Source organism: Manacus vitellinus, unplaced genomic scaffold (assembly GCF_001715985.3).
Source record: "Manacus vitellinus isolate BGI_N305 unplaced genomic scaffold, ASM171598v3 scaffold_15_pilon, whole genome shotgun sequence".
Taxonomy (NCBI): domain Eukaryota; kingdom Metazoa; phylum Chordata; class Aves; order Passeriformes; family Pipridae; genus Manacus; species Manacus vitellinus.
The window spans coordinates 12,392,299-12,407,048 of record NW_021939122.1 but is presented as its reverse complement, the minus strand read 5'-3'; the positions used below and the strand labels follow the sequence as shown (position 1 = coordinate 12,407,048).

Genomic DNA, 14,750 nt, shown 5'->3' with positions numbered 1-14,750 from the left:
CTGCTGCCTACAAACACCAGAGAGGGCAATGAAAATCAACCGGGGAAACACCACTGCAGAATGAGGAGAAAATACAAATGTCTGTGGAAATGCATTGAAAATTTATCACCAGTCTCCTGGTTCCAGTGAACGCCTATGGGGTTCTGAGGTGCTGGGGTCCTCTGGCCCTGGGCAGGCAGAAGAGGGAATGCTCTGCATTACAGATTTTAGAGGCTTCAGATCTTTCCATGCAAGTGGTGCAAGTACCTATTGGCACAGTACCAGCACGGGAATAGGATTATTGGATTCAAAAGGCTTTTTCCCTGGAGTGGTCTTTATCCTCTTAAAAAGATAGAGCAGTTAAACATTTTTTTTTCCTGAAGAGAATTAATTGTCTGGGACGGGTCACACTGGTAGCCAGATGCATCACAAGAGATTTTCATCTTCTTAAACACACCAGCCACAGCCACTGGCCAGCAATCTGTTTTATCAGTCTTTTATACCCAGCTACAGACTAAAAATTTACCAATATCAAATAAGTTTCATTTCAAAATCTAATATGAGCAGATGGAATGGATTTTTTTTTAAAATATTTTTAAAGGGCTTTAACATCAAAACAATGCTAATGTCTGAGAATCAAAACTAGTGACTGGACATACTGTTCAAGCCTATAAACATGGAGTGCTTTGTACAAATTTCACTAAGTTCTGCCAACATTACCTGCTATAATTCCCAAGACAACAGGAGGAAGTGCTTACCTAGCACATGTCAGTACAAGGCATGATATTTTCACCAAATGCCACAACATAGAGGAAAGATGTAAAAAATATTGTCAGTAGAACATATCATGAAAATGTGATTAAGTGAGAGTCATAGAAGAATGCAAGATCCAGATCTTCCTAAATGTCTGAACAGGAGAGAGGAGTCCAGCATCTCACTGAGCACAGCACCTTGCCAGATCAGCTGCATCATAAGCAAGAGATGATCTGCATCAAAATCAGGACTTGATTCAACACAAATAGATTACCTTAGAGAACAGAAGTAGTAGCTCAGTATGCCTAAAGATGATCTAGTGAATGGCATCCCTTGCCCATGGCAAGGGGGTTGGAACTAGATGATCTTTAAGCTTCCTTCAAACGCAAACCGTTCCATGATTCTATGCTTCTGTGAAGGAGAGGTTCTGGTTTGATTCAGCACAGCTTCCCTGAGTCAAAATGTTTTGTTTTCTTCAGGACAAGCCAGGCAATGTCTGAAGGAGCTTCTGCTGCTCAGTGTTTGGCCAAAAAGAAGGGATGAATGAGCAAAAAACAGGGCTATATTCTGCTCACAGTGTAAAACCAGAGCAACTCCACAGGTGGCTGCAAGTTTAGGTTGGTAAAACTGAGAGTAGAGTTGGCCTATCGATAACGACTTCTAGTCTGAATCCAACAACAACAGTTCTGCTTACACAGCTTGGTCAATAAAAAAAAAAAAAAAGGAGACTTTGGACTACAGAGACATCTCATTTTTAGCTCTGTTGCCGATACGGATGGAAAAGCCAATTTTATTTTATTAAAGGTGTCAAACTTTTTTAATAACTTAGACACCTACAGGGATAAAAATTCACATCCTCTGTACAGTAAATTGCATATTCAGCAGCTGTGATGCCAATTAGACATTGAAATGACAAAGTGCTATCTCACGCCAGCAGAGACATACTGTACAGGGACGGTGTTTAGCTTTATCATGTAAGCACTGTTTAGCTGTCATCTGTCATATAGGCTTAAGGGAAAGGCTCTCCACAGCTGGAATAGCTGGAATTGCAAGATTAGCACAATAAATTGTTATACTTTCACCAGATCACTCAATTCACATCCAAAACTCACCTCCAGCTCCAACTTTACTCCAACTGGAGTAAATGCACTCTTTTTGTCAAGCTATAGCTTTATAAATGAAGAGGAATTAGCTTTCAGCATTACAGCCCAAGGTTTGAACAGTATAAACTATTTAGCTGAATATTTTTGAGAAAGGCATTGAGAAAAGTGCAAAGATTAATTTCTTCTACCAACATATTCTCCATATTCTACTTTTTTTTTTTAAAGACATTTATTACCTACAGATTTACAACAGGAATCACACTAGACAAACTAAGGAAAATATAATTATATGTGGCATTATCCATTAAGAGAATGTCTTTAAAAAAAAAAGATACCTTATCCCAATTGTGTAAATCAAAAATCTTTGCTAACATAAGGAATTCTTCAAAACGTCTCTCTAAAGAATACACTGCTCCATAAATGGTATATTATTATTGTCTAAGGTCCTGTCTATGCTAGAAACTTCTGTAACAAATTACAGCTGTGTAATAAATTCAGTACACATTCAATTATTCAGGTAGTTTATACCTTTATTAGAAGTAAAAGAAAGTCAAAGCCCTTTTAATTGGAACCACTGTTTCTAGACTACACTCTCCACACTTCCAACACTCAGTAAAGGCAAGATAAACTTCTTAGTCTAAACCAGCAACATTTACCTCCTTAAAGCAACAGCCAAATCAATCATCACAACAGATATTTAATGTGAGGACACCACTTTTTTTTAGCAGAGAGGCCTACCTTTGCAGTGTCAGCATCTGAACTACAGAATACACATACGTGTAACGTAAACACACTTAAAATTGTCAGGGTTTTATGAGTAACATGGAAATATTACTATATAGACCTTCTTGCCTGTGTTAGGAACAATATTTCAGCTTAATAGACCTAATGGAACTTTACAGCACAGAATAGATTTTTCCACTGGTCATTCTGTCTCGTTACAGTCTTCATTTTTGCTCAGTCTGGGCAATAAAAGCCAAACTAATCCCTTCTGAATTTATTCCTACCCAGGAACACTTGTAGGCTCTCCTGATGCCAATGTGGACATTTTGTGAATATAATGTGTCCAACAGCACATTATGTGCCAGATTTTGTTCTTTCTGTTCACCTGTGGCAATGTCTGCACTCCCCAAGCAGTCCTGCTAAGGCAAAGGTGGTTTGGGTGAAAGCAACAGGTTATCCCGTGAGCAAGGCTGAGAAAATATACGTAACATGCACAGCCTCTGCACAACTTTGTAATTCAACACCTCATCGAGTCCCAGTGAAGCCTGAAATGCTGATCCCTCGGAGACCTTATTCTATTTGGCATCTCTCTGTTCGGACTTACTTGCTATTTGCCATTCAGCTGCTCAGCCCAAATGCCCCACGCTGATGGTGCAGGCAGCAGGAGGGCAGGGCAGGGGCATGTTGTCTTCCCCAGGCTCATGGGCACAAAGTCTCCACTGTTTACAGTCAAACACACAAAGCAGAAAAAAACCCACTGCACGCACACGGCCAAGAGGAGCTCTGATCTGCTTGAAAGTGCTGTGTCCAGCAGTCTTATCATCACAACCAAGACAGGCAGACCTGGAGGACAGACAGACTTTCAAGCACAAGGAGCTGCCTTGGGGCTGTGGGTAACTTTTGGGTGCCTATTGCATCTGGAAAAATACCTCCCTCCAGAGGTGCTAAGGCAAAGCAGGGATTAATTAAAATGCCAAGAGATTAGTTATTTATTAAACTGTTTTCATATTTGTAGCTGTGTTAGAGAGCTTCCAGCAGCTGCCATAGAGACAACAGCTACAGATAATAAAACTTTACGAGCAATTTAAATTCTCTCTCACCTTAGGAGATGCGGAAAAACAAGGACAACTGACTGTTTGCAGGTCTTCTGTATCTTGCCTTCATTAAGCAGGACTCTATTTAAGCACTTATGCTTTTCCATCAGATAGTCACAGACTTCCAGAGAAAGGATAAATAGTTTACAGCTTCCACTTTCAACAATACCCTATAAAAACACACTGCAGTCATATCTGATTATCCAATTTTGTTTAGTGCAAAGCTCTCTCAGCAGATCAGTCTGCTTATTTGCACGTGTCAGAAGAGCAACAGAAATGGATTCCCGTGGGCAATGGAAAATAAGCTTTGCACTTGGAAAATAAAATAGTAATAACCACACAGTAAAACCGCAGATGCATGGGATAAATTAGATTTATCATCAGTCTTATACCATTCACACTTGAAATTTGCCCATAAATCTACCTCAATTGAGGCTTATTTAATGTTTCTTCTAAATGTGGCCTGGAGCTAGAGATTCAATCTGTGTAAGAACTGACAAGAGAAAAGAAAAAAAACCAAACATTTCTTTCTTTCCCCACAAAATGTGTAACTTCCTTGTCAAACAGACACCAACTTGAGTCTCAAGATGGGTACATTTCCATTCGGGATCAGTTCACATTTTAATTTTTGATACATTGCAAACATAAAGCAACAAGAAGCTAGGAAGGGGATACAGAGAAAGAAGAGATTTCTCAAATATCTAATATAATATACAACACTACTAGTGAATTCTACTAGGATCTGTATATACATTTATGACTGAAGTATATATTTATATTATTTTGACTTCAAGTAAATCTAATACATGCATATTTAACATGTATGCATTTAAATTTTCTCATTTTGCAAAGTCTTACTAGGTTTTTTACATATTTTATATTTACAAGATGTGGTGACAGCTTTTAACAGGTGCCTCTCAGTGTGCCAATCTAAATAAAACTATCCTTGGTTTTCAAAGCCTGTGCTGGTAAAAGAACAAGAATACTTTGAAATACCGCATGAATGAAAATTCAGAATGGATGGGAGAAGAGTGTGAACAGAGTAATAAATGGTAAAGGGGTTTGCTTGCTGACCATCCTAGCAATGAATGGGGCTAAGGAAAATGAGTAGACCATTCCTCACATTACCACACTGGAAACACGGGGTGAGTAGAGAGGTATACTGGAATTATAATTGCTTTGCAGTCCCATTTTTCTGTACTTTTAGAGCACATGCACTGTGCTTTGAAAGAAAAGACACTAGGTGATAGGACTAGACAATCTTCATAGGGCCTTTCCAATCTTAACCATTCTGAAATCCTGTACTGCAATGTTACTGCCAAAACGATGGGGTGATTTTCAAAAAGGCACCATGGGACAGGCAAACCTGGAATCCCCCACCAAAAGGTAAAGGAAAATGCTGTAAACATACATTATGCTGTAATGTACACATCACTGAGGGAAGCTGTCACCCTTGCTGTTCTTCAGTGAATCCACAGAAAGTGTATATGCCAGGCTCACTAGCCAAGACCTTGAAAGAAGCAGGTTAATGTGAGACAACACCATTTGGTTCCCATGAGCTGCCATCCTTCCTCCAGGTCTCTGAAAACACCAGGATTTAAACAGCTGGGCCTTTCCTTTTTTTGATGCTTTATTATAGCAGCAAGGCAGCAGATTGCTTATATTCCATTTTTCTCGGACTCTTTTAAAAAAGTGTGAATGAGCATGTGCGTATGTTGAAGTGATAACATAAGGACAAGCCACATTTCTAGTAAACATTACTTTAAATTATCCTGGAATGCAAAAGTGCACTTGTGCAAAACTAGCTGCCCAAAAAGGGAAGTAGAGCTGTACACCATCCTGCCTGCAAGTTGAGCATGTCAGCAGGAGAGTCACTGTATAAGGGCATGTTTATAGGTCATGTAAACCTGCATCTACACTAAAACTCATCTCCTAAAACACAGAACATGCATGCACTCCATTGCAACAGCCTCCTCTATGCAAGCCCTTATACTGTGGTAGAAAACCAGTGAAACTATGTGGTCAGAGACCAGAGTCCTGGGTGAATTTAAGCCTTTCCATCTCTATAATGTGGGTAGAGGAGGGCAAGGAGTAGCCTCTCCCCTGTGACTGTGTCAGCACTGTGAACCCCATCCCCTGAAGCCACTTCAAGGTGGATTTAAGCCAGTCCTTCAATTTGACTCACTCCAGCAGTGACAGGCAAACCATGGCCCAACTCAGTTCAAATTCCCCTTGGCTGTGATGCAGTGGACGATGCAAGCCCTTTTCACCTGTTTTATTTCAAAATCTAGCCAGCAAAGAAGCTCCTTAAAGGGCTCTGCCTCTGAACACACAAGCAAGGGCAGTCGGACTCAGGAACATCTGTGACAGCCATATACACCTGTGCACTGACAGCATTAGTGACATGTGGGTAATTATCAGTAAGGTTGATGCTGTGGGTAAAGCCATAAGCAGGAGGAAATGAAAAATGAAGGTACGAACCAGCTGCTTTTTAATGATGCCAGAGTGTTATGCAATGCCTGTGATGCAGACAGAGAGGCAGGGTTGAGTTGGGCAACAAGGCTGACAGCAGTTCTGAGTCAGGTGTCACTGCTGTACAACCTCTGGCAAATCATTTATTTCTCACAGGCTTTGCCCCCATTTTGTTCAAGTTTCTCTTAATTAAATCTGTAAGACAGGAACAATGTCACTAGATTTGGTCACCTTCCTGCTTTACTGGGTTCCGTATTTTAGCTGGAACTGATTTACCAGTGTAATGCAGATAAGCAAAACAAAAATGTGCAGTTTTGGAAGTTGTCACTTTTGGGAACATAAATGTACACTGTCCATTCTGCTGCAGAGCTCAGACCCTGCTGTGACACAGGACTTACTGCTGCAGGTCTTTGGGCAAGTCTCATTTTGGAAGTCAAGTTACATTACTGGGAGTAGGAAGGGAGCAATTCTGCAATAAACAGAAAGACACCAGAAATGATAAAGCAAGTGGAGGCAGTGCAGAGGTGCAGTATGACCCTGTAACCCTACAGGCATTAGAAAACAGTGAGGTTTGAAAAGAAGGAACATGTTTGGGGTTAGGGGGAAATAAATCACCAAACTGGAATCTGAAATGCTAGGCTCTTCTATTCAACATACCACTGCAGCATCCCCAGCCTCTATCAGATGCCCTGCATGCCATACCAGGTTGAATTCAACCATATGTTTGTAGCTAAGCTATGAAATTCATTTGTCAAGTCCCAGGCATTTTTGGCAAGATGTCCTGTACTATATGTGTGGTCTGCTACACTAAAACAGGCATGCAGAACATTGTAGTGGGTATGTCTATAGGATCCAGGGGCAGTACAGCCAACAATTTCCCTTCTCTGACTTTTAGTGCTGTTTAATAATGAATGCAGATAGAGAGGACTTGGGGTCGAAGACATTTCAGCACAGTTGCTAGGCTTAAAGCCTGCTGAAGGCTCCTGGAACAAGCTATAAACACATCTCTGAGCTCCACGCCAACTGTGTAAACTCAGAAGCTGCTTGCTTCATTCAGGAACTTCATGCCCACCAGAGTCATGAGCCTTTTGGACTGGAGGTAAGTCAGAGGCTGGCAAAAGTCACATTTCCCTCGTGAAAGGGGATGTGGAAGATGCTCAGACAACGCAGGGGTGGATGACGGATAGGAAATGATTTCTCGGGTGTTTTGAAAGGAAACACATAACGCAGAGTTATGGACCCTCATTAATCAGGCAGAGCAGTGTGGAGGTGCCAAATCTCGCAAGAATAGACAGAGGACTTGGAGTCATTTGTAAACTCTTCCTAACTGAACCCTTTGTGTGACGCTTACCCAAATTCTACATCCCAATTCGAATATCACCACCTTGGCCTGTGAATAGTTGCCTAGTGGCTCTGATTCAAACTGATTCATAACAAAAGATAAATCTTTCTGCACCTAAAAAAAGAAAAAGCTGCTGAGAAATTCTTCAGTTCCTCTGCCTTGTGCTATCTTGGGCCAGGAGTTTTTGCAACAAAGTCAGTCTCATTTCTCCATCTCCAGAACCCACATGCCTCTTCCTTACCATATAGGTAGCTACAGGCAGTCCTGCCACCAGATTTTTTAATACCGCACAGAATGCAGAAAGGAGGCAGAACTGTCAGAAAGAAGTTTCAATAAAGTTTTTCATATGTACCATAAAGTCATCACTCTAAGAGAGATTAGCAGACTGCACAACAGGAAACAGCCAAGATCTCTGATCTTCAGAAGGAACTTCAGCTCCTGAAGATCAGCAGGTACTATCTAACCTTTTCCATGCTGAAAACAAGAGCCATGAAATTACTGTTACATGGAGAAGTGCTGCGATTTGCCTCCCAGTGAATGTAAGGCTGCATGCTGACAAATCAAACTCCTCTGTGAAAGCAACATTTTGGAAAAACCAGCCACAGTGTTGCTCAGGTAATTTGGAAGACAGTCATGTTTCAAATCTGTCCATTAAACCAGCCAGAAAATCGTAACAGTGCCATCCAGGAAGAATTTATCCACAGCACGTAAAATGCACTTTCCTGCTTTGGCATGGGGAAAGCAGAAAATGAGATAAAAATAAAGTCTTTCAAGGTATATGACACACTCCAGGCTCTGAGCTCTGACAAAGCAACACCTCTGAGCAGAAATCCACTTACTTAGAGATGGCTTCTAGTGCTATACTGCAGCAGCTGTTTCCCACCTCCCACTGGTGTTATATTTACCTGCTGCGTTTCAAATACCCACTGATCCAGGCTGAGGCTGTGAGATGCTCTGGGGAGGAGCAACAGCTGCTTCCCTGCATCCGTCCCAGCTCAGAGAGGGGACAGGCCCTGTCAGGTTCAGCATCATCCCTGCACATTTGGACCCAGGTACTCACCTAAGAGCTGCACTCCACGGGTGAGTCCATAGACATCGATCAAAGCCCAGAGGGGCTCTGCTGTCCTCACCCCACTGAAGAAGAGCATCGCAGTGGAGTCATTCACTCGATAGAAAACCCGTCCCTTCTTGTCCACCCAGAAGGCTATGATGTTTCCCTCATTTGCAAACTCTTCTGGCAGAGCCTTGGCCCAAAACCCACTTTGGGAAACCAAGTCAGGGCACGCATACTTCGGCAGAGTGTCAGGGTTAATCCTCGATGGATCCTTGGAAGTAAAGCCAAGTCGAAGAGCCCCACTCCAGCAACACTGCTTTTTAGTGATCTGCAAAGATAACAGCAGCAATAACAGCATTTGGCACTTGAACATCTACTTTAACAATACCAGCTCTATGCATCAAACACTGGTGGCCAGCGTGCAGATGACCCCACCAGATTTAGGAAACGTTTTACACACCAAACACTGCTGTAGCTTTTTCAGCTGCAAGCAGTAATGCTGCACACTTAGGATACAATGCCCACATTTAGAACTACATACATCAAATTAAATCTACGTGGAGAGGTGAAATGTAATTACAGCTGCATGATGATTCACTCCTATTTCTAGGGTAATTCTTTTTGGCTTAAGAATCATCCTCTCCCGAAATGTGCCAAAAACTGACCCTAAGACCTTTTATCTCAGCACCTGCAGCAGCAGAGCTCTCCCCATATAGTTCTTAGATGATGGGGTCTCTCACGACCTGAAGGAAAAGCAGAGACTCCAGAATCACAGGTACCACCATGCAGTTTTCTGGGTTTCCTAGACAAGTTAAAGACAGTCTTTCCCGTGTTTAGCTTGTCATACTGGATCACAGCCTTGCAACAGAGAACCTGTGTGTGGGAAAGCACAATTTAAAGTATCTAACTTTATTAAATACCCAATTAGGAGGCAAAAATAGATGTTGTCTTATGATTGGGAAAAACCTATTTATTTCAGCTGTGAGTGGTGTTTTTCAAAACATGTTGTGCACAACTACTCTCCACCTGTCAGTACGCAATGACTCAGTGTGGCTGGGGTCAGGAACAGAGTCTGCTTTAGTTTTTGGAATGGTTCACATCTCATATCCACCTTTCTGTACCAGAGGGACAGCAGGACAATGGATCGCAGATGCCTCCAGAGTCATCAGCTTCTTCTCACAAGAACTAAGCCCTGGACTGTAGGGGATCTGAGGGGAGCAGGCAGCAGGTCCTAAACACATGCAGGACATCCAAAACACTACTCAGTTATAAAGTCACTTTTTTCCCACGGAAGTAAGGAGTCTTCCAGAGTTAGTATGGTCCCCAGATGGAGATGATGTCCTTGGAAAATATTTATCTCACATTTTCTTGTTTTGAGTATGAACCTGCTGGGATTTGTTCCTCTGACCAGGATCGTGAGTGTCCCCAGCAGAACTGGGGTGAACCAGGCATGCACGTGACAAAATGGGGAAACACAATACACACTCTCCAAGAAGAAGTCTGGATTATTTATTGCAGAAAATTTACCACAAGCCCTAAAAGCTTTTGGGTCTAAGATAAATACAGCCTCATTGTCATTTGTACAATTTAGTTTCTTGCCAGTACTTCACAGCAATCACAGGCCGTGTGAAGTAAATATTCATATGGTAATTGAGGCTGCACATGTTCCATGTATTAATCAGCACCTATAAACAGTTCTCAATACAGTCTGACCACAGGCGAACTAATATCCAAATTCAAATCAAGTATAAAGCCTGCCAAGAATTAGACACAGCTGGACAAAGGAAACACAGTTTTGCTAAAAAAGGCAACGGTTAACGATGGACCAAATTCTCCCTTCAGCAGCCACTGCTAGCAGAAAAGCTTGGGAGGTCCACTGGGTACCAGAAAGGGAGGAAAAGACAGAATCAACACCCAAACAGCTAAGCCATGCCTGCTTCCAGAGATTCAGGCTCCTGATCTTTACTGCCTTGTGCCATCTTTGAGAACCTCATTCCACTCCCTAGCAATGCCCTGAATTACATGGAAGAAGCCATACTGGGACATATGTCTCTGAGGCTGTTTGACAGCCATATTCCCATATTCCCAAAGCTGAAAAAAAATCTGAGAACAAAATGTGAGACACAATACCTAATAAATAGAATGAAATCTCCTTACTTCTTTTTTCTATTTTCCAAACAGAGTTTAGACTTTATAGGACCTGAATGACTGGGTTCATGGTTAGTGTTCGGTTGGTAAGATTTAAGATGCTGTTTTCCACAGGCACACACAATAGTGAGGCAATTACATGATGGACTTATCATAAAAGCAAAGATGTTCTCACATTTTCATCCATCCCTAGAGTACAAGTTCTGGTGAAGCCTGTTGATTACTGCCATGAGACCTTCCCACTGGAGTCAGCAGGAGCTCTGCTTATAAATCTCTTGTGCAGATTCGCATGCATATTCTTCACATATGTTATGCAAGCTAAAATCCTAAAATACACAGTCATAAACAAGTGTGAATTTCCAGAGATAGCTACCTTGTTTCAGAATGAGGAAGAAACAAATAACCCAGAACCTTTGCCTAAACCACTAAATCCACTCAAATCTCTGATGGTGTCTTCAAAAGCAAAGTAATGCTTTCATCTTCTCCCAGATTATTTTCGCAGTTGATTGTCGAAACTGCTGGCCAACACGGAAAAAAAATCTCATTAGGCAATGTGAGTGAGTCCTCTGGGATTCCACTGTGGATGGAAACAGAAGAGCTCCACAGGAAACATAACAAACCTGTAGGAGGGATTTTCTACCCACAGGCCTGAACCAGAAATCACTGAAATCTCTGTATATGTCCAAAAGGAAGCATCTTCCTTATTCCTTGCTCCTTTTCTGGCTCTAAGGGAAGAGGCAGGGAAGGCTGACTTGCTGCTGTAGGTCTCAGCACTCTGTGACCTCTAGCAATGGGCAACAGCAAGATCATTCAGACTCGGTAGCTATATGCTGAAAAACCTCCTGGAAAACTCCTGCATAAATGAAGGATTTGCAGTCAGATCATTCACGTGTGCCATGAACTAAAGTGGCCAAATAAGATGACCTACGCTGTGCCAAAGTAAGGCATGAAATCAGCTAAGAGCAGAAAAACGCAGTCCCACAAATCAGAGGGCATAAAGACTGGGAACTATCTGTGGATGAAGTTCAAAGGGCTCCAAGCTCCTTAAGGGCTAAAAAGTGCTTCAGTTCTTAAGGAGACTGAGGAGTTTCTTCATGAGAAAGCAGCTCCTGATGCACATGGAGGCATGGTGTGTTAGAGGAGTTGAATTTCCTGTGCCAGCTGCAGCACCAGGAGTATGAATTCCATCCTCTGGGCTACCACAGTCAGGTGATTGATTCAACAAAGCAGTCAGCAGACAGACAGAAAGATTCTTTTCTTAGACAGTAACTGTGACTGCACTCACTGCTCCTTTCATCCTTTCATCCAAACCCTTCTGTTTTCCCTGCCAAGCACACAAGCAAGCACCTTCACTTCCAGGTCCTTTTCATCTCTTATGTCTTGGCTGTGGAGAGGCTGACTCTCACCTCCACTGAGACTAGCCCTCATTGCTGCTTTGTTTACAGGAACAAAAGTGCTCCTTGGGGACTGGAATGCCTTCACGAACTCCTCAACCTCCCTTAGCCTGCCAGCAAAACTCCTCTGTAGGAAGGGAGCAAAGCCTAGAGGACATGCTGGGTAGGGAGATATTAAGGCTGCTGCCTTTCAAACTAATCAATACAGTCCTTTTTTCTTGCTTTTTCCAAGCAATCTCAATTTAATCTGTTGTTCTTGCCTAACATCAAGACAACTGTCTTTGGAACACGGATTTCCCTTTTGTTCCCAGTTTCTATAGCAGTCTGTACCTGTGGCTCCAAGAATCACAGTGACAAAAGCAGAAGTACCAATGAAGATCACAGATCTTTAAGGCCAAGATCTGACTACTGTGCTTTTCAAGGAAGGGCTAGAGATCTGCTGCAAGCAACAAAGCCTGGTACACCCCAGCATTCATTCACAGCAGCTCCCATGGCAAAAAGGGAAGGTATAATTTACTCACCTTAAGCCTGACTTGTTCATAAATAACAATAGGCCTGTTGCTGAAGGTAATGGCATTGCAGAAGCTAGCCTGGCGCTTCACCGCCTTCTGTGTTGTGTCCATGATGATCTGGGATCCCTTCGTGTGAGGATGGAAAAGCAGAGGGCTGATTGACAGAGTTCCACACTGTGGGATGGGGAGACAGTGCTTCTGCTTGTGGTGGCATCGGTGGGAGGAATTCGAAAACGACCCACCAATGGAATCTGAAAGCAGAATGGAGAAAAAAGGGTTTCAAATCTGCTATGAGGAACAAGGTAATTTTCAATGCAAAAAAAAAAAGCAGCGGTACTTCAGAGAAAAACTATAGATCAAAGAAAAAAAGCTAGCCAAATCCTTACTCTGTAAATCACTGAGGGTTTCTAGAGCATCTTGAGCAATAGAAGACTACAAGAGTATTGAAGACTCCCATCTGGACAATCTGATAGTACAAAGCATGACAATGAGACTGCACCTCAGCACTGAAATCACAGGCCATCTTGAGGTCACAGACCAGGAAAGAACAAAAGAATTGGTTCCAAAACTGGAGCAAAGTACGTGTGAAGTTGCTGTATCAAAGCTGTCACACTTAAAGAACAATCTTCCACTTCCAGAGGAATCCTACACAACTTGATCATTTCTTTCACACCTCCATGTGACTCTGGATGCTGCCCTATCCACCCATACTAAGTGCCAGTTCCAACACACACACTGCTAATTTATACTCAAGCTCTACTCAGCAGTAACCCACCTGAACTTCTCCACCAAGCCCCATCCATTCTCCTCTCTCCTCTGCTGATGGGAACCTCAGCTGAGACCCCACTTCTCATGAAGGCATTGATCAGCACACTATGATTACAGTGAGGAAAGCAAAGAAGGAGAAAGGCTATGAAGGAGGGAGATTACATCTTCCTCTAACCAAAACCCTACACAAAGACTATAGGGTGGTCTGCACAATCAACATAGCTACGACAGCGGCTTTGTTCACGAACAAATGGGCACACACGTTTCTTTTCAACAGGGAGCCTGCAGCAGTTCCAGCCCAAAACAACCATTATACTGAACACAAGTCATCTGCTTCCTTTTCCTTGTGTGCACACACACACTACATTATGCACATATGTTTGGGAGGAAATACTCCTAGATTTGGAAACAGAGTACCAACAGAATAAAGGACTATTCTGTGATAGACTCAATGATGCAACTAAAGCAAATATGACCTTAACAATGCACCAGTTTGTGCTGTAAAGATGCATGACTAAACAGTATCCTTCGAACATACAAGTGATGGAAACTAATCATGTATATTCTTCACACAAATTAATTGCTCATTGTTATGTCTTTCTATAGCCACTATAACATAATGCTTACAAAAGCCTGGACCCTATTTCTCCCAGCCTTTTGGGTCATCTTAGCTTCTAGCTACACAAAATTGTAGTGGCACATCATCAGAGTGAGTGTGAATAACTACCAGCAGAACTTAAAATGTTGGTTTATGATGAGGACATTATAATTCAACTTCAGCATCTGTCACTCTGGCCTTCTCCTCTTGTCTCTTTGTTTGTTTTTTCTTCATCCCATTTTCAGCAACAGTTCTAGCCTTTAAAAGCAGAGCAGGGAGGTCATACAGCAGGCTGTTACCTTTAAACACTTTCATTAATGTTTTATGGGAGAGATGAACCAACGGGGAGTTATTTGATGCTAAAAATGTTGTGGAATATGTCAACTTCCTTCTCCTGTTCCTCATACATGCAGGAGGAGAAATAATGAGCAGAGTACCAAGAAAAAGTAGAGGTTAACCTGAGCAGGCAGGTCAGAGGGAAACCTTTAGAAAGAACAGACTGCATGAAGGGGGAGCTTGACAAGGGGAAGGTCAGGATGCTTCAGCTCACGTAAGCCTGACCTTTTCCCTTTGGAAAGGTCACTGCTGACCTGGGGCAGTGCACCCTGACTTTTCTCACAAACCAGACTAGGTGGTCAGAAGACAATACAAGCTGCAGCAGCCCCACAGACAGAATTTTCTGAGGTTACTGCCTAAGATGTGTTTAATTTGAGGCTGTCTTATGCCCCCAAGAACAGAAGGTTGAATCCCTTCCAGTACCACTAGCTTTTCTGCAAACCAAGTACGTTCTTTACTACCACTCTTCTGAAA

General features: G+C 42.3%; 1 protein-coding gene across 4 annotated transcripts in view; it reads right to left on the bottom strand.

Moving 5' to 3' along the window:
• The window catches only part of NEURL1 (neuralized E3 ubiquitin protein ligase 1), an 86,119-nt gene that overhangs the window by 45,884 nt on the left and 25,485 nt on the right, over positions 1–14,750 (bottom strand). For all 4 annotated transcript variants that reach the window (XM_018069316.2, XM_018069317.2, XM_018069318.2 and 1 more), the window contains 2 exons: positions 12,584–12,825; positions 8,527–8,848 (listed from right to left, as the gene is read on the bottom strand). In XM_018069316.2, the coding sequence (XP_017924805.1) occupies positions 8,527–8,848; positions 12,584–12,825 (564 nt within the window). The remainder of the gene's footprint in view (positions 1–8,526; positions 8,849–12,583; positions 12,826–14,750) is intronic.